Below are 22,552 nucleotides of genomic sequence, written 5' to 3' on the forward strand. Positions count from 1 at the left end.
TATTTGAGTTTTTTATTGCTTATTCTGGTGTTCAGCGTGATTTGACTGGGCCGCTGTGTCCTGAAACACTGGATCTTTTTGGGTAGTTTCTCTGGTCCAGTGTGTTTTGTGGATCTACAACCTCATTATATGAGGTATTTTATGTTACAGGAATATAAAAGATTAATGTTGCTTCCTCTGCTGAACAAGTCGCTGCTTGTGGTGCTTTTGAATTCTTCAGTAAGTGTTCGTCTCTTCTCATACACAATAAAAGCTTCTTTTTTTTTTGCACAAATAAAAGTAGAGCAACAGGTTTTCTTGTCTGGATTACAGAGATAATCCACAGACAAAGAAGCACAAACCAGTGTGAAGAGACATGACAAGACTGAAACAGGAGTCAACTCTTAAAATGAGGTGCAACACAAAGTTTTCACCCAGGTTCTGGTTTTTAATTCCATTTAATTTATTAGTAAAAGGGACTAAAAACATCCAGTGGCTTCTAATGAAATGCTGACTTGATAAAGGTGGCAAAATAAAGTAAAAGTGAGAAAAATCCTGTTAATGTTGCTAAAAAAAACAAAGGAATCAACTGGAATATTTTAGGATGTTTTGCTGCTTTTTTGTTTCAAATCTACTGAAATCTCATTTGCTTATTTCATTAAAATATTGTGTTTAGGTTGTTGTTTATTCAGGAGGTAAAATTTAAAAAAAATACAACAGTTTTTGTAATTCTAATTGAAAAGAAAAATACTAAAAAGTTTTGTGATCTTTGAGTATTTTCAACTGGATATTTTGGCTCCCAAGCCGATGGAAAAAATGATTCTGCAGGATCCCCAACACAATGCCCTGGGGAACACCGTCATGAAGGATTAAAACCTGCAATCTCTACAAGTAAAATACGAAATAATCTGTAATTTGCTTTGTTTATTTTTCATATGAACACAAACTTTTCAAAACTATTCCAGAAAGCTGGAAAAATACTGGGAAGAAAGCGATAAAGATAGAAAATCTCTGTCGGCTTTGGAAGCAGGTCTGAAGTGTTTCTTTTCAGTGAAGACAAAACGAAGAAGAAAAAAACTATTTTCACAGTGTTATCAAAATACTGTACAAAGAGGAATTACAAAAAGAAAAACATGGTTTCTGTGTCCTAATCTGGCATCATGATTAATCCACAAATCTGCTTTATGGAGCTCTAAATATGTCGAGTTAAAAAAGTGAAAATAAGGACAATACTACCAATATTTTCCAGTTTGGCACAGAAAAAGTAAGAACATTGAAAATAAATGGCGTGAAAGGAACTTTGAGGACCTCTGAGTGTGTTGGTGTGTAAAAAAGTGTGATTTTTAAAAGGCTGGAAGAGAAGTCTGTGGTTTTGTATAAGGCTGAGGTGGAGATGACAGAGTCATCAGTAAAGATCCTTCCTGGAGCTCAGCAGGGGGCGGCTGGCGGAGCAGGTGGCGCTGCGGATCACCTCCATCCACCTGGAAACCAACAGAAGTTTAGTTTGTGAAAGAAATCAGTTCATATTTTCCACTTTCTCAAAGGCTCTCGCTGATTTTTTATTTTAAATTCCAAATTCAAATTTCTTGGTCAATTATTGTCCCAAATAAAATTAATTCTGGTATTCATGTTGGTTTTACTTATGAACTTAAGAAGGATCCTGGAATTTTTCCAAATTTGGAAAACATTTCAGATCTCCTCCCAACATTTCCACCTTTTGTAGGAACCCTGGATGTTATAACTTCTTAATTGTCTTCTGTGGTTTAAATAAAACACTCACCCTGAGTAAAACTAGATTAAATCGCTGCTCTTTGTTGAGCGAACACCCACCGTTCAAAGGTGTACTCGCTCTCTGATCTGAAGTAGTACACGTGGGATTTAAAGTGAAGCTTGAAGACGTAATCTTTGTGGATGTTCTCGGACTCGGCCGGGACGGTGACGGAGTAGCCCAGGAGAGGGAGGCTGGCCAGAGGGTACTCATCCTGCAGGAAGGCCAGAAACTGTTAAAGAAATGCCAGAGGGACTCTTCGTTACGCGTTTGCACGTCTTACCTGGTGCGACTTGTAGAAAAAGAGGCTGAAGTTAGTGAAGACCACCCAGAGTTTCTGCCAGCCGTTGCTGTTCTTGAACTTCCTCAGCAGGTTACCTGAGAGCTGGTTCTGCAAACACAAGCACAGGAAGCCCAAAGCTCATTAAAACACCCCTGCTTACAATTTTGATTAGAAAATTGGACAAATTGAGTAAAAAGGGAAATCTGCTCGCCTCTACTACCATCTACTCTTTACTTTCACAAAACTCTCACCAATTTGACTTGTAGAACAACTTTCTAAACAGAGAAGTGCTTTCCCGGCTGCTGCAGTACCTCTCTGCGCCACCAGATGTCAGTAACAGAATGGCTGCAAACCACAAGGTGAGACTGCGGGGCCTCATGAACTCACTGACCAGCCCTACCGATGCCAGCGTGAGCAGATAACAAATGAAGGCACAGATGGAGTGGAAGAGGACAGGTGGATAAAGAGAAGACAAGCTGAGCAGGAAACCACACAGAATGAAGCACAGATGAGTGCGGAGAGCAGAGCAGCACCTCCACGGCGACGCTGAAGTCCACCATGGACACGCTGGTGTTGCGATGCCAGCAGACGTGAACGGTGGTGTTGCCACGGTGACTCTGACGCTCGAGGGACGAGCGCGAGCCACAGAGCTCCTCTTCCGACTCCAGCTCAGCTCCAGCGTCCTCCAAAGGCTCTGAAGGACAAAGACACGCCGTCTGGACGGGTGTTGGGACCAGTTTGACTGCTGGTCTACTGGGAGCATCTTACTGGTGTCGGGTGGACTGGTGGACAGCAGCTCCACGTTTGGGCTGCTGCTCTGTTCTGCCAGGTCGATGGCCATCCTGATGTCCTCCACCCAGCGCTCCATCTCTGCAGCACAACTGCAGGAACAAACAAATATGGCTTCTTTATTTTTTTCATCAATGAACTCCTTGGATTTTCACAGTTCAGATTGGCCGCCATTTTGCACTGCAAAAACAAATATCTTACCAAGTACTTTTGGTCGAGTTTCTAGTGCAAATATCTTAATACACTTGAAATAAGACAATACTAACTTACAACTACATTTTCAATAAAATTAGGAGCTCGATTTAAGTAATTAATTACTTAATATTGATTTTTAATAGTACTAGTTCCATTGGCAGATTATTTAACTTATAAAAAGGTAAAAATGTCTTTTTATTAGTGAAAGAATCTGCCAATGGAGAAACTAGTTCTTTCCCAATTTTAAGAAATTATTAAGTTATAAAAGCTCCTTTAGTTTGTTTTGTCTTATTTAGACTGATTAAGATATTTTCACTAGATACTCAACCAAAAGTACTTGGTAAGATTTGGGTTTTTACAGTGTGTTTGACAGCTTATTTTTTGCAGCTTCTGTTTAAGTGGACTTTGAATTCAGTCTGTGATTTTTTTTTATTTTTTACTCCAAGAATAAAGTCACAGTTTGAGTAAAACGAGAGATAATGCGAGAATAAAGCGCCAAGATGACCAGAATGAAGTCGGAATTTTAAGAAAACGTCAACATGAAAAATAAAATGATGAATGTTGAGCATCTTGTTAAGTTATAATTTCAAATTTCAACTCATAAGCATCAGATCTGAAAGGATCATTTCAACGACTGAATGACTGAAATAAAAGCCACTTTATAAAAATATTTTCCATAATTTGTTTTTCTTTTTCAGAAGATAAAACAAGATATGATATATAAAAAAAGAAAGTGTTTATTTTTAAGCCTCTAGAGGAATAAAAACAGCTGAGTTGTGTCGTTTTCCTCACCTGGCTGCCACCACCACAGACTGCCGCTGTCCAAAGAGCGTAAACGAATGAGGGACCCCCCACTCCTCCTCACTTTCTCTGATCTGAAAAACAGAAGCAGAAACGCATTTAAAAGATACACAGAATATATTTGAATCTGATCAATAATTGCTATTTTGATCTTATTTTTGATCACACACCGTCATGCCGTACAGCGACAGCTGGCCGTGGATCTTAAACTGGTTGGACGAAGTCGTTCCTCGACTGGTGTACATCAAACAATCACTGAACTGGAGGAAACGGGAAGCGGTTATAAAATCAGAAGCACACCATTCCTACACGCCGTCGTGTAAGATACAAGATTTATCTGACATTTAATTACATTTCAAACAAATTTTATGCAAAACTGAACTTTGAATGTATGAAAGAGGCATCTACAGAGAGCAGGCAGAAGGAAAGGAAGAAAACAAGGAAGAGAGGAAGGAGACAAAAAGAATGACAGAAAGAATAAAATGAGATTGGAATTAAAGACACAAGAAGGATGAAAGGAATGAAAGAGAAAACAAGGAAAGAAGGAAAAAAGAGAAAGAAAGATGGAGAGAAGGAAAGGAAAAAGGACATAAGAATGGAAAAGGAGGGAGGAAACAAGGTAGGAATGAGGAACTACAGAAGGAGGCAAGGATAGATGAGAAGGACAAAGATGGATATGAGGTAAAACAAAAGGAAGAAAAAGAGAAGGAGGAAAAAAACAAAGGAAACACCACAAACAGATGTTGAAAAGTAGAAAAGAAAAATTTAATGAGGGAGGAATGAAGAAACTGGAGGGAGAAGGAAAGGAAGGAAAAAAGAGGGGAAGAAGAGCGATTCGGTTTTGGGACTGAGGTGCATAAATATCCCTGTGTTTAGTTTTCTGGAGCAGCAGAGTAAACGGAGTGAAGCTGTGATTGGTACCAGGAAGAACATCCTCTGCTGCAGACCTTTCCCTGACAGCTTGCTGAGGCAGCCCAGCCTGATGAACTCCTGCAGGCCACAAACACAAACACGACCCATCAGCTGGAGTCCGGCAGACCTGAGGAGGCGACAGCGCGGAGGAAGACGCACCCTGCCAGGCGTGACGAGGTTCTCCACGCCGGTCAGATCCTTCCTCAGCTCCAGCAGCTTCTGGAAGTTCTCCATCTTCATCATGATGCCCTGAAGCTGCAGCGCCGTCTCTGAGATCTCTGCCAGGGCGGCTGGAGGAACGGGGGCAGCCGGGTTTTAGAGGGGCGACGGCGGGGAAAAGGCGGGCGGAGGAGACGAAACGAGGCGAGGCCACTCACCTCTGCTGTCCCTGAAGTCGTTGTGGGTGGGCGGGTAGTGCTTGCAGAGCCTCTCCAGGATCAGCTTGTAGTGCAGCAGGCGGTGCAGCGGCCGCAGCAGGAAGATGTAGAGCGGCAGGTAGCAAACCCTCTGCTGCTCAAAGTCCCTGCACACGGCCTCCACCTTACGACTCGACCTGGACACAGACTGAGACTTAACGCTTGGTAAGCCCTGAGCTACTCTGGGGTCGCTAGGCAACGACACTGGGCTCTGCTGGGGTTGCTAGGTAACAGCAGACTCAAAAATCAGGAGGGTTCCAGACACAAAAAGATACTAACTTATCACCAACTTATTAGAAGCAATACAAACCAAAATGGAAGAACAAAAACATGCTAAATGTGAAATTTGCACAAACCATTTAAAAAGGTCAGACTGGTGCCAGACCAGTAAGTTTAAAGTCCACAAAACCTCATAGCTTCAGAGCTACTCTTATGCTGCGTTCCAGTTGAACTCTGAACTGGGAAATTCCATCTTCCCATTTGAAGAGAATCAACTGGAACGCAGATTTTCCACTAGGAACTCCAACTACCCTAGTTAGGATTTGTAAAGTGGATTTGTGTTTCAATATGGCCGCTCCTCAGCGGTGGAAACATGTTTATTTTACAAGACACACATGAAAAGTGAGTCTAAAATCAATGTTACATTCAATGCCTGCAAACAGAAACTGAAAAATCAAATCCTGTTCAAGGGATCAAATATGGAAATTAAATCAGAAATAGAAAATTTGATAAATATTAACATACTGCCTGCCAAATTTTACATTCATAAATGTTTCACAAAAACTCTTCCAACTGAGAATTTCTTATACTTCTAAGTTAGTTAGGGAGGAATATTTAAGATACATCATCTGGAAATGATCATTGCAGTTATGTTTGTATATTTTGTTTTGTTGTTAAACAAAATCCAATAAATATTAAAAATAATGATGTAAAAACGCTGGCTAGCTAGCTAGCAGCTAGTTTGCCTCAACGAATGAAGATGTGTGCAGGCGACTCAAACTTTTGACTGACAGAAAAGTCTCACAAAAAAATAAGATGTGGAATATATGAGATTAAATCTAATGAGATTAGTCCTGAGATTATTTATTTTTGGTAAGTTAATTTAAGGCCTTAATTTTATTCCGCTGCCGTACCTACAAGCTCGCTCCAGCTCCACCAGGCACTCCGGATGCTTCTGCAGATGAACCGTCAGCTGCTGCAGGAACAAAAGGAAGCGATTAGATCTGCAATCGCCACAACCTGGGAGGAAATCCAGACGAACTCTCACCCTCAATCCCTGAACGTTCTTCAGTAAAACGTCTCCAATTCGTTGATAATCTCCTTTGATGTGAGCATTGGACCGACCCTCCCTGCAGGAGAAAGAGCATTTACTATTGATTCATGTGCAGTTGCATGTAATCTCCGCTAGAGGGCAGGATGAGATAAATTTCACACACAGAGGTGGAAAACTTCACCTTACAGACTTCCAGACACAAGAAAGCAGGAATTTAAGGAAATGAGGACTTCCTAAAGGCTCTAAACCAAAATAAAGTTTATATCCCTCTGTAGGAAGAGAACAGTAGAAGAAGAGAGCTCACCACTGAGCCAGCCGCTGCTCCGTCTCTTTGAGGAATCCCTGGTGAAACCTGTAAACGGGATCGTAGTGGGAAGAGATCAGGTTCTTAATGGCGTCTGGAAAGGCTTCATCTTTCCCTGCAGCTTTCTGGAAGAACTGGGAACAGAAGAAGGCACACAGCAGAGAGAGGAAACTGGCTAAATTAGCATGAAATGGTAAAATATGAAGAGGAGACTTTTGACACATTAACTGAAAATATTCCAGACTTTTCCAGATTCCCAGAATTCTCAGTATTTGATTTGTATTTAAAAACACTAACGAAGGAAGGAGGACACAAGAAACACAAGGAGGAAGGAGATGAGGAAAGAGCTAAGGAACAAAAATAGCAAAGCTAGGAAAGAAAGAAGGAAGGAAGGAAGGAGGAAAGGGAGGGAGGGAGCAGGACGACAGAGAGAGGTCAAGAGGTCGTCCAGTTCGCCTTCCTTCCACTTCCAACAGAAAACTGAAGTCAAACTGGAAAAATAGAAGAAAAAATGTCAGCAGAGAGAGATTTTCTCCACAGGAAAGGTCAGAGGTCATGATGGACTTCAGAGCAGGTGTCTGAACCTGAAGTTATTTTATTTAAAACACAGAAGAGTTAAACCATCCAACCCACGCTGCGCTGCCCTCTACTGGGAGATTTATGATGCAGACGTTTTATTTTATAAGGAGAAACAGAAAGAAGGAAAAGAGAGAGAGAACAATCTGAAAATAAAGTTTAAAACCTGCAGAGAAACCAAACTGCTGCTGCAAAGACGGGTTAAAGGTTAAAGGTCAGAAAAAAGAAAAAAGAAGAAAAGAAAAAAAGAGAAAAATGGAAAGAAATAAAATAAAAAAGAACAAAAGAAACAAAGAAAGCAAACAACAAAAAGAGAAAGTAAAACAGTAAACAGAAAAAAGAGGCAGCAAAAGAAATGCAGGAAACAGAAAGAACACAAGAAGAAATACAAAGAAGAAAGAAAATATGGCAGATGGAAGGAAGGACAGGAGGAAGAGAACATGATGACAAGGGGAGAAAAATGTTAGAAGAAAGGAAAGAAGGAAAGAAATGATGGAGAGAGAACATTTAGTTATATCTAACAACATTCCACTTCTCTTTCTTTTCCACTTTAACAGATGTGGAAAATCCTCCAATCAGATTCCAGATTTATCAGACTGTCAGAAATATTTGGCCGAACTGTTTCTGAGGAATTCATCCATAAAGCGACGACATGTTGGCTGAAAGCAGGAAGCAGTTCTCACCTCAGTGATCACCTGCAGGTCCTTGAGGAACGTCCGCTCCGTGGTCAGCAGCTCTTTGGCCATGAAGTACGCTTTGTCTGTGGGAAACTTCTGGACACAAGCACACACAGCACATCTAGCACATCTACATCTACACAGATATACAGGCACACAGATCATCACCAAATCTACATAGATCTTTACAGTAGGAAGAAAACTGAATCTTTTTTAAAATGTTCTACAAATAAAAAACTGAAATTATTTGTGTCTTCTTCCCATGACTATGAAAACCTTTAAATTTAAAATAAAAACATTCAGCATGGTGGTGGCAGTATCATGCTGTGGGGTGTGTGTTTATTTATTTCAACCTTATTCTCTGCTTTTTGTTGTCCTATTGTAGCCAAATTATAAAACGTAGTATATTTGCAGGTATTTTGCTAATTTTCTTCTTTTTTTGATTCATCCAATCAAATTCTTTGTTTTTCCACTTCTAAGCACACCTTCCTCCTCGCCTCCTCTTCGTCATCATGGCGGACGTATCCGGCCTCGATGAGCAGCGGGCTGGTGAGCGGCGACAGCGGATGACCCCCTGGAATCTGACACACATCCGCCATGCTGGCGACGCCCCTCTCCTGATCCTCGCCGGGGCCGCCGCCGTTCGGAACCAGTTGGGGACTTTCCTGCGGAGATTCCTTGGAATCGGAGCCGTCTGAACGTTGGGAATGGAAAACACAAATGGGGAGGAGAAAGAGAGGACAACAAGGCAAACGGTTAATCAGATTGTGTGAAAATTAAATTAAAGTTCAGTTTTATTTTGAATTTGATGAACTGGGTTGTGAAGCTTTTGGTTTTCTAGATACTAGATAAAAGCATAAATTTTTAAAACGATTTTCTAATTGAAAGCATTTCTTTAATGTGGGTTCCTACACATTTTAAACTCAATTTTACAGAGTTTTCTGTCTTTTACATTAATTTAAAAATATAAAATTTTAACATTTGCTATTAAGTTATTACAAATAAATGAAAGGGAGGAAAAAAGAAAAGAAAAAATTTAAAAGTTAAGGACGTAGGAAACTTAGGTTGGAGGGAGCGAAGGAAGAAACTGAGGAAGGAGACGAGGAAAAAAAGACAATTTAGGAAAGGAACTAAGGATTCAAAAAAATAATGAAAAGGACACAAGAAGAAGAAATAATGGAATAAAAGAAGGGAAGAGATGAGTGGTAGAAACCAAAGATAGGAAGGAAGGAAACAAGGGAGAATAAAAAGTAAAAAAAACAAAGTCTGGAAATCCAAATATTTTTCTGCAAACTTATTTTCTTTTTCCACAATTATCCAAACTGGGAAATACTAAAATCCAGTTCCAGACTGCGTAGGAACCCCGAATAAATTACATCTACTAAAACAAAACCAAAACATGAGAGAAAATTAACCATTTTTAGCATTAATCTCAACTTCCAAGAGAAACGTACTGATGTTCAGTCATGCAATGTGTAGGAAATGGAAGTAGGTCAGGGCATAGCGAGGTTCTGGAACCGCAAATTGAGTCTTAGTGGGGAATCTGAAATATGCATGTCGCAATTAAATACTAGCATTACACAAACATCTCCCATTAAACTGTAGAAACCAGCTACAAATACTAGTACTAATACTATTGCTACTACTACTAAACTACATGATTCTAAATTCAACTGTATACTTGCCCAGTTCTGCAAAGTTTCCACTGCTATACATCAAACTGCATCATGGGTAAAACCATCGCAACCAGTGAGTGCAGATCTATGCAGCGGTGCTATGAGAAAAAAACTCCAAAACACACACATGCTAACAGGAAGACTACATCTACCACAATGCAACACAGGGGGAGGGGTCACAGTTCAAACAGAACTCTGGAGTCCCTTTTTATGTTAAACAATGTTTTTTTTTATTAACACTAGTGCACCACAAACAGATTAAAAAGTGAGACGAATGAAAGAAAGAAAGGAGGAAAAGTCATAGAAGCAACAAATAAAACATCCAGCAAGAGTTTGGCGATAGATGTGAAGGAACAGCGTTGCAAAAGTGATAGAACACGAGTGAAACTGTACATATTTATCAGAAAATTATTATTATTATTCAGATTTAGGCAGTTTTTTTTTATTTTTGGTGATTTAGTCAGCTTTAAAAGTAGAAAATTAACATGCAAACAGGAGCAGTCGCTAATGTTTTAATTAGCAGCAACACGGCAAGGCTAGCTGAAGTCTTTTCAAAAGTCGGCAGCTAACAGCAGAAAAACATGCAGATTTAATTCTAAAACTCCATTTTTAGTCTAAGGTGAAGTTAAAAAATTAAAACAAGTTGCAAAAATAACCAAAATACTCCCACTTCCATTAAAAAAAACATTGTACTGTTTGTTTATTTAACTTTAATTCTTTGTAAACTGATACTTTGATATTTATGATCTCTCTTAAGCTAAGCTAAATGAGTTAAGCTAAGCTAACTAGCTGTTAGCATTAGCTGGTATCCCATATCTAATGCTGAATAGATCAATCTATTCCCTTTTTTCACCAAATATCAGGACAACTATGTAATAATAACAAGAATAAAGAATAATTTTAGTATTAAAGTGGTAAAACTAACAAATTTGGTTCGGATTAAGTCCATAAACATACAAATTACAGCATGAATACAAAATCATAGAAGCCTGTTACAATGTAAGGACATTTAAAAGGCCTTTTAGGTAGTTAAAAAAATCCAGAGAGCCAGTGGAAGTGGTTAGTATTAAAAAACAAGCGATACTTTTTCTAGATTTATCAAATTTAGATGAGGCAAAAGCTAATTTATTAAGAAAAAAGCTAGCAGAAAAACACATCCCGTAGCTCCAAGATTTCTTTCAACCTAAAATAACCCTAATGTGCCATGACAGTTACTGTACACTGTACATTCAGTTTCATTAAAATGACAAAGAAGAAGCATCAGTGGAATTGAGTGGTAGCAAATGCAAATATGAAACAGGCAGAGTGTAAGGACGGCACAGTGTGGGACTCGGCTCCAGTGTTCCTGTGTTTATACATGTTTTCAAGCTCTGACAACACGCAGACTTCTGCATCTGACAACATAAACGCCTCGTTTCTCAAATATATCTTCTGTACACTTGCATAATTGCATTATTATGAACTTCACTGGTCTGTCTGTCTTCACCCTCCCACTCTGTTTACAAAAAAACTGGAGCTAAGTCGCACAAATCCAAAACACAACGGATTCCTAAATGTTTGAAATAAACGAGGTGCAGGTGATTTACTCAGGAGGGGAGAGCAATTGAAAGGCACAACTCCAAAAATTAAGAAACAAAACATAAAGAGCATGTGCTTGGTTTTATGTTTGACTGCATCACCTGCATCTCAAACATTTTGAACCATTGTGAACCCCTCAACACACACACACACACACACAAAGTGAGCAAAAAGCAGTAAAGTGACACTTTTCCAGCCTGGTTAACATGCATTCATAGAAACAGAAAGAAAAAAAACAGTGCATTTCAAAGCAGAAAGTTGTTTTTTTCAGAAGAAAGCAGGAAAAAAAGTCAAACATCTTCCACATTTAACCCAATCAGATTTGAAGCAGTACATTCGTGAACAATATGAAGCAAAAAATAACCTCAAATTGGTGTGAAATACTGGCTTGAGCTGAATTTGCTTGTTCCAGTGAGAGCAAAAATAAAAGTGGAGAACAGGCAGCCGAACGGGCAACAAATGACAGATGGAGATGAGGAGCCTCCTATAAACTGCAGTTTAAGAGGTGAGGAAAGAGCAGCTGAACTGAGTGAAAGGAAACATTCAGATTTAATTGCCGAGTGTGGAGTTCATGCCAGGGGCCGAGCCAAGCACAAGCAGGCAGCTATGGGTGGTGCTTTTGAGTTACAGTGAGGAAAACAAAGAGATGTGAAGGAAAAACAGAAAAATATATCACTAAATCTGACTGTTTTCAATTCAAAGCTAATCGATCTCAGTCGAGGATACATATAAAATAAGTTCTCTAAAGTCTTCACACCAGTGCTACTGTAAAGTTAAAAAACATGAAAACTACTTCCCTCCTTTAATGCAACAAGCATCCAGCACAGATTAACAGGAAAAAAATCTGTTAGAGTAAAATATAAGTGTGCAAATCCTTACACTAATTGTTTTATGCAACTTTTAGGATGTCAAACTGTATTAGTTTATGGATGTGCACACTTAAGCAAACTCATTATTGCAGCTTTTTCGTTTTTTTATTGACTTTTCTCTAATAAAATCTAATAAATGCTGCGCAACAGGTGGAAAAACACCTTTAACAGATCTCCTGAGCAAACATCCATATTAGAGTTAAAGTAATCTGAAATAATTAACAAAAAGTGCTCAAAAGGACTTCTTCTGCCACTTTAAACACTAAAATACAACCCATCCTCTGGGAAAACATATACAATTAAACAGGGCTATAATTAAGATCAACCATTTCTTTAAATAAACTGAGCTGCTCACAACTTTCCCTCTAATGCCCCAATAAAAACCTCTAAGGAAAACTGCTATTGCACAATACAAAGTCAAACTCTAAGGTTTTATTTCACGCCACAAACATGGACACAGAAAGAGATTCATGTCAAATCAACACCTCTAAATCAATCAGTTTCTCCTCAATAAGTCAAGAAATCGCTCTAATTTATCAGCTAAATATCAACAAACCTAACAATCCTGCTACACTAATATAAATATAATCAATGCTAAAAGAAACAGCTGGAAGTCTTGCAGAACTAGTCTTAACTAGAAGCTCCAAATGTGAGCTTTAAGATTTACTTCTAAATACAAAGTTTTTAAGTTATGGCACATTGTACAGGAAGGATTTCCCCTTAAAAAAGGTTATTCACGTGGAAATTTTAACTATTTACAAGACTGTCGTCACAACAAGATAAACCAGCATCAAAAGCTGGTTCAGACGGAAACAATAAAACAGATGGGCGTAGAAAAAAAATCTATATGAAAGTAGAAAACGACAGATTTCTGTTAAAAATCGTCCATTGTACAATTACAAAAATACGGTTAAACTTGATCAAAATCTGTTATGCAAACTTTTTTTATAAAGAGTTGTAAAAAGTTTACTAAAATGTTTTTCCTCTACCTTCAGAGTTGTGTGAAAAAATGAGGACACCCCATGGAAACGTGTGTTTTCTAAAAATACTTAGACGTCAAATTTAATTTAACTCCTGAAAAAGTCAAATTACAAATTTATAATTTCTAGTGAGGAATAAGTAAATAAAATGGATAAAAAATATCTCACACAGACAAACTAGTATCACTTATGGAGAAAAATTTTTCGTCTGATTTATTTTTCATGATAGATTTCAGTTAATTAAAAAAAAAAACCCTGAAATGTTAGTCTAACCATTTTCATAAATAAGAACATTTGAAAATATGATTAAATTAAATCTTTTTCTGCAATTTAGTGATTAAAGAAAATCACATTTGAAGAAACTTATGTCAAATAGGAATGTTTTTCAAGAGAAGTATTACCATTACCTAAAAAAAAAGTAATAAATAGTTTTTTTAAACACAATAAGCTCACAAAATGTAGAATATTACTTTTACATTTTAGTTTATATCTTTAGTGAGTAAAACATAACTATTTAAATCTCTTTATTTTCCAGAGAACACAAAATTTAATGAGGCGTCCCAGATTCTCATCCAGATATTTAAAAGGTAAATAAGTTAAACTGTAGATTAAATCAAAGTCTGGTTGTATTTTCCTGCTCAGCAGCTAAAAACCTGACCAGCCACGTCTTCCTCACCGAACCGGTACCGCTGCTCCCGCTCCTCGTCGGCCCGCAGACTCCCAAACTTTAGCTTCCCGTCGGTGGCGCTAACCGCCGCGGGGTTACCGTAGAGCAGCGGCTGGCTGTACGCGCTGCTGCCGGTGTCGGATTCTGTGTCGCTGGTGTCGGTGCCGCTGCTGGTGGACCCGTCGATCATTTGGACCGGCTGACTCAGCGTGTTGTTGTTGTTGTTTGGTTTTTGGCCAAACAGCCGCTGGGCCGCCGCGTTCGACCGCGCTTGACCCGGAACCGCAAGATTACCGTTAGCTATCCCGGCTTTCCGCGCCGTCGGGGCGGAGCACGGGGTTTCCACTCGGCGTATCGGGGTGGAAGTAATCTGGCTGAGGATGAACGGGTCGGTGTCGGAACGATTCCGCATGATGTTGAGGTTATATGGTTTGGACGAATGTGGCGGCGTGCGGCTTGAGAGGATTGGGGAGTAGCTGCCGTAGTGGGACGACGGCGGGATGTCGGGAGCCTCAACGGGGACGGCGCCGGGCCGTTTGCTAAAATAATGGCCGCCGTCGTCCCACCGCGACCCGACGCGCGGCTGACCGTGCCCGTTTGTCATTTCGGCGCTGAGCGAATTGGTACGCGGGTGGAAGCTGCTGATGACCGGGCTGGAGCACTGGCTGCGAGTCCCGGTCCCCAGCGGGCGAGCGACGCCGGCGCCGCGCTTGTCTCGGCCCTGGAAGATCTCGTCCAGCAGCGTGCTGTGGAGCGGCAGGCGGCTGTGGAAGGAGCCGCCATTGGACAGAACCTCCTCTGCATTTCTGTTTCCCATCACCCCCTGCTGCATCAGCCCCTGGTGGTTGGTGTGGTAGAACCCGTTCACCACCCCGAACAGACCCCCATCTCTGCCCTCATCCTCATTGCTGTCGTTTGCGCTGCTGTGGCCCCTGGGGGCCCTGCCGCTCTTCCCCACGTCGCATTCGCTGTCTATGTCGCTGCAGTCTATGTAAGGAATAGAGGAGCTGCTGCCTTTGTTTGCCCTGCAGGTTGGACCTGGGTTCAGGAGGTGCTGGCCCGCTCCGTTGTGGTTCTGTCGGCTCGGGTCCGAGTTGAGGGCGCTGTCGGGGAAGCCGTTGGTCGGAGGTTCCTCGGTGCCGTTGGCTTTGGCCGAGTCGGGCCGGTCTGCTAACAGAATAGATGTGGCACTCTGCAAAATATACCAAGAAAAACAAGTGACATAAACGATAATATTGTTGTTTTGAGTTAATTCTTAATAGCATAAAATATCGCAAATTCAACACTGGAAATGGAAGACGAGATAAATCAAATCTATTGTGAAGTCTCTGATGACAAACTTGATCTTAAAGATATATTAATCATCAGGCTCAAACAGGCAATACTGCCAGTTAGGACTTTTGTAAAAAGTAAAAGTGTTAGCCAATGCTACATTCTGGGAAATTCCGACTTCCCAGTCTGGAAAATCAACTAGAATACCGTCTGATTTCAGACTGAGTGAATTTGCCCTCCCACCTTCTTGAAATTAAACAAAATTGGTGTCAAATGCAATATTTTTGTTTGTGCCGCCATTGTTTTACATTTATAGGTCATTAAAGGTCAACCGGTTCCCCGCACACTTACAAAGCCAAACAAATTTGGTATCAATCATAGCATACTTTATCTCAATTTGTTTTGATTTTGTTAATGTGGAGCTCATTTTAATTCATCATGTGATTAATGTATTAATTATGGCGGTAGGTAAGGCAGGAAGGTGTTTTACCTCTTTTGGCACTTGGGATCTGAAGGAAGACGAGTGCGGCGACATGCTGCTGCTGGACAGAACCTTGCTGTGTTTCCTGTGAAAACGGGAGGCGACACCAGGTCAAAGCATGCGCCACTAATCAGCTAACCCACCAGGCAAATCTGATTACAGCCACACAAAGGTCTGTTTGAGAAACTGGAGCAGAACCAGGACACTTCTTCACCTCTCAAACGGGACTTTCTTCAGCTCAGAGTCTTTCAGGTGGTCGATGATTTGCTTCTGCGTTCTCCCGCTGGAAGAAAAGTGAATATAAATGTAAGTTTAAGCAAAAAAGACAGAAGAAAAAGCAGTTTCTGGGTCCTGGCTCACCTGAACCGGAATGAGGAACCCCTGGTGAAGAGGATGGGCTTGGGTTTGGGTTTGGGCTCCTCGAAGAGCCTGAAGAAGGCGTGGTATTCGACGCAGATCTTCCAGAACACCTTGCAGCAGTCCCTGCTGGCCATGGCGAACTCCAGCGTGTCGTGGTGGGAGTTCTGCTGGACGACACCAAGAGTTGTGCAAAGTATGGACTCAGAGGAGTGGAAAACAAACGCACCCTTATTCTCAGGTTTCTTTTTGCAAAAACTAATCAAACTGAACATTTTCCTTAAATGAAGAGGTGGGGAGAGTACCCAGAAAATGTATTCAAGAGTAGCACTACTTCAACATATTTTTACCCGTGTAGAAGGAAAGTGACCGTCTATCTTCATAAAACTATATAGTGGTTTTAACTGGAGAAAACAGTTGAAAAGTTTCATCTTTTCAAGATTTCAACAATAAAAACTTTGATCTTAGACTTACAGAGGGGTCGGCTCTCAGTTTGATGAGGAACCTTTTACGCTTGAAGCTCAGCTTGCGAATCTTGGACCAGTTGAAAGCGTTGATTTTTGTGTAACCCTGAACGAGAAACAGAAAACCAACTGAATGCAGCCAGTTTTACTGCAAAAAGAACAAACTATTATATATATTATAATAATTAATAATTATATAATTAACGTTCCTAAAGTTCCTGCAAACTTAAAGGTCTTTTTGTTTAGTTTAAAATTTAAAACACAATTTTCTCAGGAATTTATGGATTCTGTTGTACAATGAGCAGGATTTATTAATGTAAGACAAGATGCAAGGAAGGACACAAGGGTGGAAAGAAGAGTGCAAGGAAGAAATGAAGGAGACAAAGAGGAAGGATTGCAGGAGGGAAGAAGGAATAATATAAGATTTGACACAAGACAGGAAGGATACAAAGGAAAAGGGTAGGAGATAAAAAGATAAGGGAGGACACAAGAAAGGAAGGAGAGAGAAGTATCAAAAAAGGATACAATGGAGAACACAAGGAAGAAAAGTACAACACAAAAAAGTCAGAATAAAAGATAAAGAGGTAAGATACAAGATACGAAGTAGGATGCAAATAAGAACAGAGAAATGATACAAGAGTGGAAAGAAAGGCACAAGGAAGGGAGGAGGAGAAGGATGCAAGGGAGTATACATGGAGGAAGGTAGGAGACAAAAAGGATTAAATATAGGAAGTAGGATGCAAGTGAGGATATAAGATATAAGAGTGGAATTAAGGACAAGGAAGAAAGGAATGACATAAGTAGTGAGGGACACAAGGAAGGACAGATTATTAGACTGCAGTCCTTCATGTCCAACAGCTTTCAGGTGCGTCTCTGCATCTGTGAACCTGAACCACATTTGGATGTCTAGCAGGATTCTGTAGAACTTCCCTTACAAACTGAGCCGTTGCCTTCTGGTGTGTGTGGACCAGAAGTTGGAGGAAGATCCTACCTGGAAAACCAAAACCCCGGTGTGCGCCACTGTCAGGCTGAGCTTCGACCCCTCTCTGTCCTTGGCAGGGTACAGCCGGACGCCGTACATCTCCAGCCGCCGAGCGATTTCCAGCAGCTGGTAGTCCGACTCCGCTGGAGTCTGCCCTCTGAGGAAGAAAAACCTCACTCAGTTTAAATGAAGTCCAAAAGCTGCAGCTTTAAATCCAAGCACAAACCCACTGCACAAGTCCTAAAACAACAGGATCAGATGGAGGCGCCTGCTGCAGGCCGGAAAGAAACCTGCCACAAAAAGAGCTTTGTTTCCTCGCAAAATCTGAAAATCGCTTCCTGTTTCCTGTATGAGCGCCTGAATTAGCCACTTCCTTCCTGCGTCGGCTAAGAAGGAGCTGAGGGATTGGAGTGAGGAAAAGCCAGTGGTTTGTTTTTCTGTCTTTATCTGTGCTGGGGGAGGGGAAGTGCGCCTGGTTTACAAATGTTAAGATTGCGTGTTAGCCAGCAGTGAAGGTCTGTGGAAGCTGAAGGGACTCACACATGTTGGCGGTGGCAGTCGACGATCTTGTCTCTGATGGCGTCCTGGTCAGGAAGGTACTTGTTGTGCAGCAGGTGCTGCCAGCTCTGCGTCTCGTCAAAGTCCCCGATCTCGGCTGGTGGGACGGAGGGAAGGAAAAACTGAGATTATTTGGACTAGAAAGGAGAAAAAACTGCCAGAAAAAACCCCAAGTAAAATCAAATAGTTTGAAAATTATGAAGAAAACTGCTAAAATAAGTAAATTTGTACAAATATAGGAGTACATCCTGTCTGTTTTCATTCAGAAGGTTGGACAGATGGCGGTTTAGACGAATGGCTGGACGACTGGTTGGATGAATGAATGGATGATTGGACGGATGAATAGAGGAACTAATGAACAGATAATTAGATGGTTGGATTGATGTTGGATGGATGAACTAATGAATGTGTGGTTGGATGGCTGGGGAGAGATTAAAGGTGGATGGATGGACAATATGGAGGGATGAATGGTTTGACAGAGGGCTGACTGGATGCATCAGTTGTACAGGAAATGACGTGTAAAGACATTCTTGTCGGTAATATTTTCTTTTCCAGATTGATTTGTTCTCCTAAATCTGCAAAGATTACAAAACTCCTGGAAAAATCCTTTGAATTGTGTTTGATTTATAGTCAGGCATTCCGAGACGGAAGCCTTTTTGGATCAAAATTGCTAGAATCAGACCAGAGCCATTTTCTGGCATAAAGAACTTCCAGTAAAAACGCAGGAATCCTAAAAATCTTCCTGAATATTCTCAGAGCAGAAAGAGACTTTAGCAAATTATTGAGATATTTCTAACAGAGAGCAGCTGATTGCCTCTGCATGATATAAATGAAAATTACTTTATTTTCTATATTGTGTTAAAATGGCAGCTGGATAAGGAAGTGAAACCTGCGTTTTACTCACACTGAATGATGTGGGAAACCATGAGGGCGGCGCTGGTGTCGTTGCAGATCAGACGACCGCAGGCCAGGTCACGTTTGATCTGCAGGGCGAACAGATACCTGGAGAACAGCAGGACAAAAAACATCCTTACGTCAGGAAATGATCAGATGGTCAGATTAGATCAGGAACAAGTCATGATACAGCAACAAAACAGCCTTAAACCAGAGTTGATTTAACAAGAACTGCTCATAAAACTCACATTTCAGTCCAAATCTGCACATTTGTTCATGTTTAGTAAATATGACAACGCAAAAAATGATCGCTGAATATGTTAGACCATTTCAGCAGCGATAATCTGGGTTTATGTTAAACATTTTGTCACATTTCAAACTAAAACATCAGAGTTTTAGGAAGGAAGAAAAGTAGGAATGAAAGAAGGAAGGGAGTACATAAACAGCAAACAGCTGCCAGCTCACTTCCTGTTCCCTGTGAGTAAACAGGCAAAGAGAAAAAACCAGGAGCAGAAAAACTAAAACCTACAACAACTGGTTTGTTCTCTGGGTTAAGAAAGAAATCCCCAAAGTGACAGAAATATTCTGGGAGCTGCTGCATCATGGGAAAATGCTGGAGGTCAGAGGTTGGTGTCGAGAGCTTGGACAAACATCTGGGCCGGCTTGGACCGGATTATCAGACTAAAAGTAAAACAGGAGTTTCTTTTTTAGCTGCTATGAAGCAAAATAAAAGTTTTACAAGGAGCCTGGTTCCCAGATCCCACAGTTAGCCTTAAAGTGTCAGCTAAAAATATCAGAATATTTGACAAGGTATCATTAGAAACATCCAGAAAAAGCTACACGGAAGGCTGAAAACATGGTTAGAGGAGTATAGGTGTGGTTTCTGTGAAAAACCTACCGAGTCAGCTCCTCCATGAGCTGCGTGTGGTCAGGAGGGAAGAACTTCACCACAAAGCGAAGGATGGTGTTTTTAGGTCCTGGAGGAGAGAAATTATGGGCTAGAGAGGAAGTGGAGACGTGGGAAGAAAGATCGACAGAGAGAAAAACGACAGAGATTCTTACGTCTGATCTGCTTCAGCGCCGGCTTCAGGAGGTCCAGCCACACCTGAGAGCAGAAAACACTCCATTACATCACGTAGTGCTGCTACGCTAACCGTGAGCAGGCTAACAACTGTTAGCATCACAACACAACATCGCTGAACATTGTGTTCACTCATTACTGCAGCAGCTCCTTCACTAACTGGTTCTACTGTTTTCATTGAGGTTCAGATCTGCAGCCGCCATATTGGATTGTTGAGAAATATCTGATCTAATGAACAACTTGAGTTTGGAAAATTCATATTTTTCAAAATCTGAAGACTTATATTGTTGTTAGACATGATGATGTCCAACTTGACCATAAGGAAGGAAAAAAAGAAGGAAAGAAAGAAGAAAATAAGGATGGGAGAACAAATGGACTTATGGCAGGAAGGAAAGAAGGAAAGAAGTGAGAAAGAAAGAAAAAAGAAACAAAGAAGGAAAAGAAAGAAAGAAAGAATCAAAGTAATGAACTAAGAAAGGACGGAGTTAAGGAAGGAAAGAAAGGAGATAAAAAAGAAGGAAGGGAGAAAAAAGAAGCAGGGAAGGAAGGAAGAAAGAAATGAAAGGAGAACAAATGGAATGAAGGAGGAAGGAAGAAAGCAGAAAAGAAAGCTGGATGAACACAAGGAAGGAGAAAAGGAAATGAGAGAGGGAGAACAACTAAAAGAAAACAAAAATGGAAGAACAGAATGAAGACAAAAAGAAGGAAAAATGAACAAAATGAGGGCGGACACAAGAAAGGACAAAGAACTCTATTCCCCAACTTAACCACTAGATGTCACTCATTTCTAAACTCTGGCCCTTTAAAAAACTAAGCTGCATTATAAACTGAAACCATTGAGTTAAAATTAATCAATCTGTGTCTACAAATCGAGTCGGTGCCACAAAGTCCAACATATTAAATCACAACTTATGAGGCCAAAAGGTAAATTCAGAGTCAGACCTGATCTGATTTAAACTTTGCTTCATATTAGGGAAATTACATTGTGATAATTTGCATTAATCTGAAAATGCATAGAGGAGTTAGCACCATTCAGGCTGAAAGAGTTAAATGCAAAAGCACAAACGTTGGAGCTGAACACATCATTACTCCTGAAAATGGAGGTCATTAAAGAAGTTTATTATATTCAAATAGAATCTGAGAGCTAAAAATGATAGTAATAGCTTTTAAAATGTAGTAAAAACATTGTAGAGTGGAGGTGGAGGTTTAGATTTGTATTATTTATTTGACTTCATGTTATTCGATCCTTAAAGAACAGTTCAGCTTTCATAGGAGCCAGAAAGCTTCTTCTTTTCACTACATGTTTGTGCTCTAATGGAGTTTCAACTGCAAACTACAGACACATCCATTCTGCAGATCATTACAAACAGCTGCTGCTAGAAACTTCAGGAACCAGACTGCAGCTGAAAGCTGGGGTTTAAATCCACATCAATGCAAATTTATAAAGATTACAACTGAATCCTTCCAACGAAACTCATCCTACCGTCATTTTCCGGTGATCCGTGTACTCCAGCCCAAAATAGTCGCCTTCAGTCAGGTTGAGGTGGACACAGACCAGGTCAAAAAGCACTTTGCCAGGCACGCGTTGCTGCAAGAGAAGAACAGGAGAGGGGAAACCATGTTGGATTAAACCAGAAAAAGAGAAAAGATGGCAACAGAAACTGAATCAGAGTTGGGATGGATGGATGGACGGGTCATTCCTAATCCAACAGTCAAGAGCGCATCCTGACAAAAAACAAGTTTTTAAAAATTAATCATGCAATTAATTGATTGTTTATTGCAACAGAATTAGGTGGTACCATCATGTTTTGCTTCAGGAGGGATTGGTGCACTTTGTTATTCTTACGATTAGCCAATAGAAATATTATTGATCAAAAACCAGATTTAATGCCAATTTAATGCCAGTTAAACTGGATTAAATGTCTTTATTTCACCAGAAGTAGATGATAAATGTCAAAAAACAACAACGCTGAAGTTCAGTAAGTATATATGGACAGGATTATTCCAAACAACTCTAATTATGTAATTGTTAATTGTGACAAGTCTGACCACAGCCATGGTGCATCAGAGCAGCTCTGGGTGTGCCGTGAGACTAGTCTGTCACCATCTGGCCTCAGCATGTCGACGTGAGTGTGTGTTCAGTCTGTCGCAGGGAAACACCCACACACCCTTCATCCAGCTATTCACCAAGCACAACACACACATTTACTGGCTCTAGCTGCAGGCTGATATCAAGGAAACATCAGGATTCTGTGAAACTCTCCGAGAACGTCTTTATTATCCGACTGACAGATGCTGCCGTTAGGACGGGATTTAGGTCTGGGTGGTGGTAATCTTCGCCTTAAGGCAGTTAAGACGGGACAAAAAGGGAGGAAGTAGGAAAACAGAAGAGAGGAGGACGGCTTACATGGCAAGAAAGCAGTCAAAAATAATCCTTCACTGCTCTTCTCCTTTCTACCTACGTCTATAAACACATTGGTCCACTTTACTGTATTGATTTCTCTCTGCTTCTGTCTCCTTTACTTTGAACTATTTCCTCTTCAGACGGCCTTCATTAGCAAACCAATCTTCTACAGCAAGACGTCCTAACTTCAACAACAAAAGCTCCAGGTTTTCTGCCGTGCAGAACCAAGTTGGGCTGGGAGGAGGAGCAGGAGTCCGACCCAAAAAGCACACAGCTCTGGTAGAAACACAAGGCCAGACTTGGATCCCACTGACAA

At 40.6% G+C, this 22,552-nt stretch overlaps 1 protein-coding gene across 5 annotated transcripts in view; it reads right to left on the reverse strand.

The window, feature by feature from the left end:
- Nucleotides 1-421: 421 nt before the first annotated feature.
- LOC116715898 (FERM, ARHGEF and pleckstrin domain-containing protein 1-like) overlaps nt 422-22,552 on the reverse strand; it is a 47,187-nt gene continuing 25,056 nt past the window's right edge. For 2 of the 5 annotated variants that reach the window (XM_032556620.1, XM_032556618.1), the window contains exons 3-27: nt 21,316-21,420; nt 19,814-19,856; nt 19,650-19,728; nt 18,762-18,859; nt 17,840-17,954; nt 17,309-17,456; nt 16,328-16,423; nt 15,857-16,023; nt 15,711-15,779; nt 15,506-15,581; nt 14,782-14,935; nt 8,459-8,667; nt 7,980-8,069; nt 6,721-6,854; nt 6,411-6,492; nt 6,277-6,338; nt 5,105-5,280; nt 4,737-5,017; nt 3,986-4,075; nt 3,807-3,889; nt 2,799-2,911; nt 2,564-2,724; nt 2,031-2,138; nt 1,810-1,961; nt 422-1,460 (exon numbers count right to left, since the gene is read on the reverse strand). In XM_032556620.1, the coding sequence (XP_032412511.1) occupies nt 1,385-1,460; nt 1,810-1,961; nt 2,031-2,138; nt 2,564-2,724; nt 2,799-2,911; nt 3,807-3,889; nt 3,986-4,075; nt 4,737-5,017; nt 5,105-5,280; nt 6,277-6,338; nt 6,411-6,492; nt 6,721-6,854; nt 7,980-8,069; nt 8,459-8,667; nt 14,782-14,935; nt 15,506-15,581; nt 15,711-15,779; nt 15,857-16,023; nt 16,328-16,423; nt 17,309-17,456; nt 17,840-17,954; nt 18,762-18,859; nt 19,650-19,728; nt 19,814-19,856; nt 21,316-21,420 (2,967 nt within the window). In that variant the 3' untranslated portion in view covers nt 422-1,384. The remainder of the gene's footprint in view (nt 1,461-1,809; nt 1,962-2,030; nt 2,139-2,563; nt 2,725-2,798; nt 2,912-3,806; nt 3,890-3,985; nt 4,076-4,736; nt 5,018-5,104; nt 5,281-6,276; nt 6,339-6,410; nt 6,493-6,720; nt 6,855-7,979; nt 8,070-8,458; nt 8,668-14,781; nt 14,936-15,505; nt 15,582-15,710; nt 15,780-15,856; nt 16,024-16,327; nt 16,424-17,308; nt 17,457-17,839; nt 17,955-18,761; nt 18,860-19,649; nt 19,729-19,813; nt 19,857-21,315; nt 21,421-22,552) is intronic. The other 3 variants (XM_032556623.1, XM_032556621.1, XM_032556622.1) reach the window with 3 other exon arrangements.

The sequence above is a fragment of the Xiphophorus hellerii genome, chromosome 24, assembly GCF_003331165.1.
Source record: "Xiphophorus hellerii strain 12219 chromosome 24, Xiphophorus_hellerii-4.1, whole genome shotgun sequence".
Lineage (NCBI taxonomy): Eukaryota > Metazoa > Chordata > Actinopteri > Cyprinodontiformes > Poeciliidae > Xiphophorus > Xiphophorus hellerii.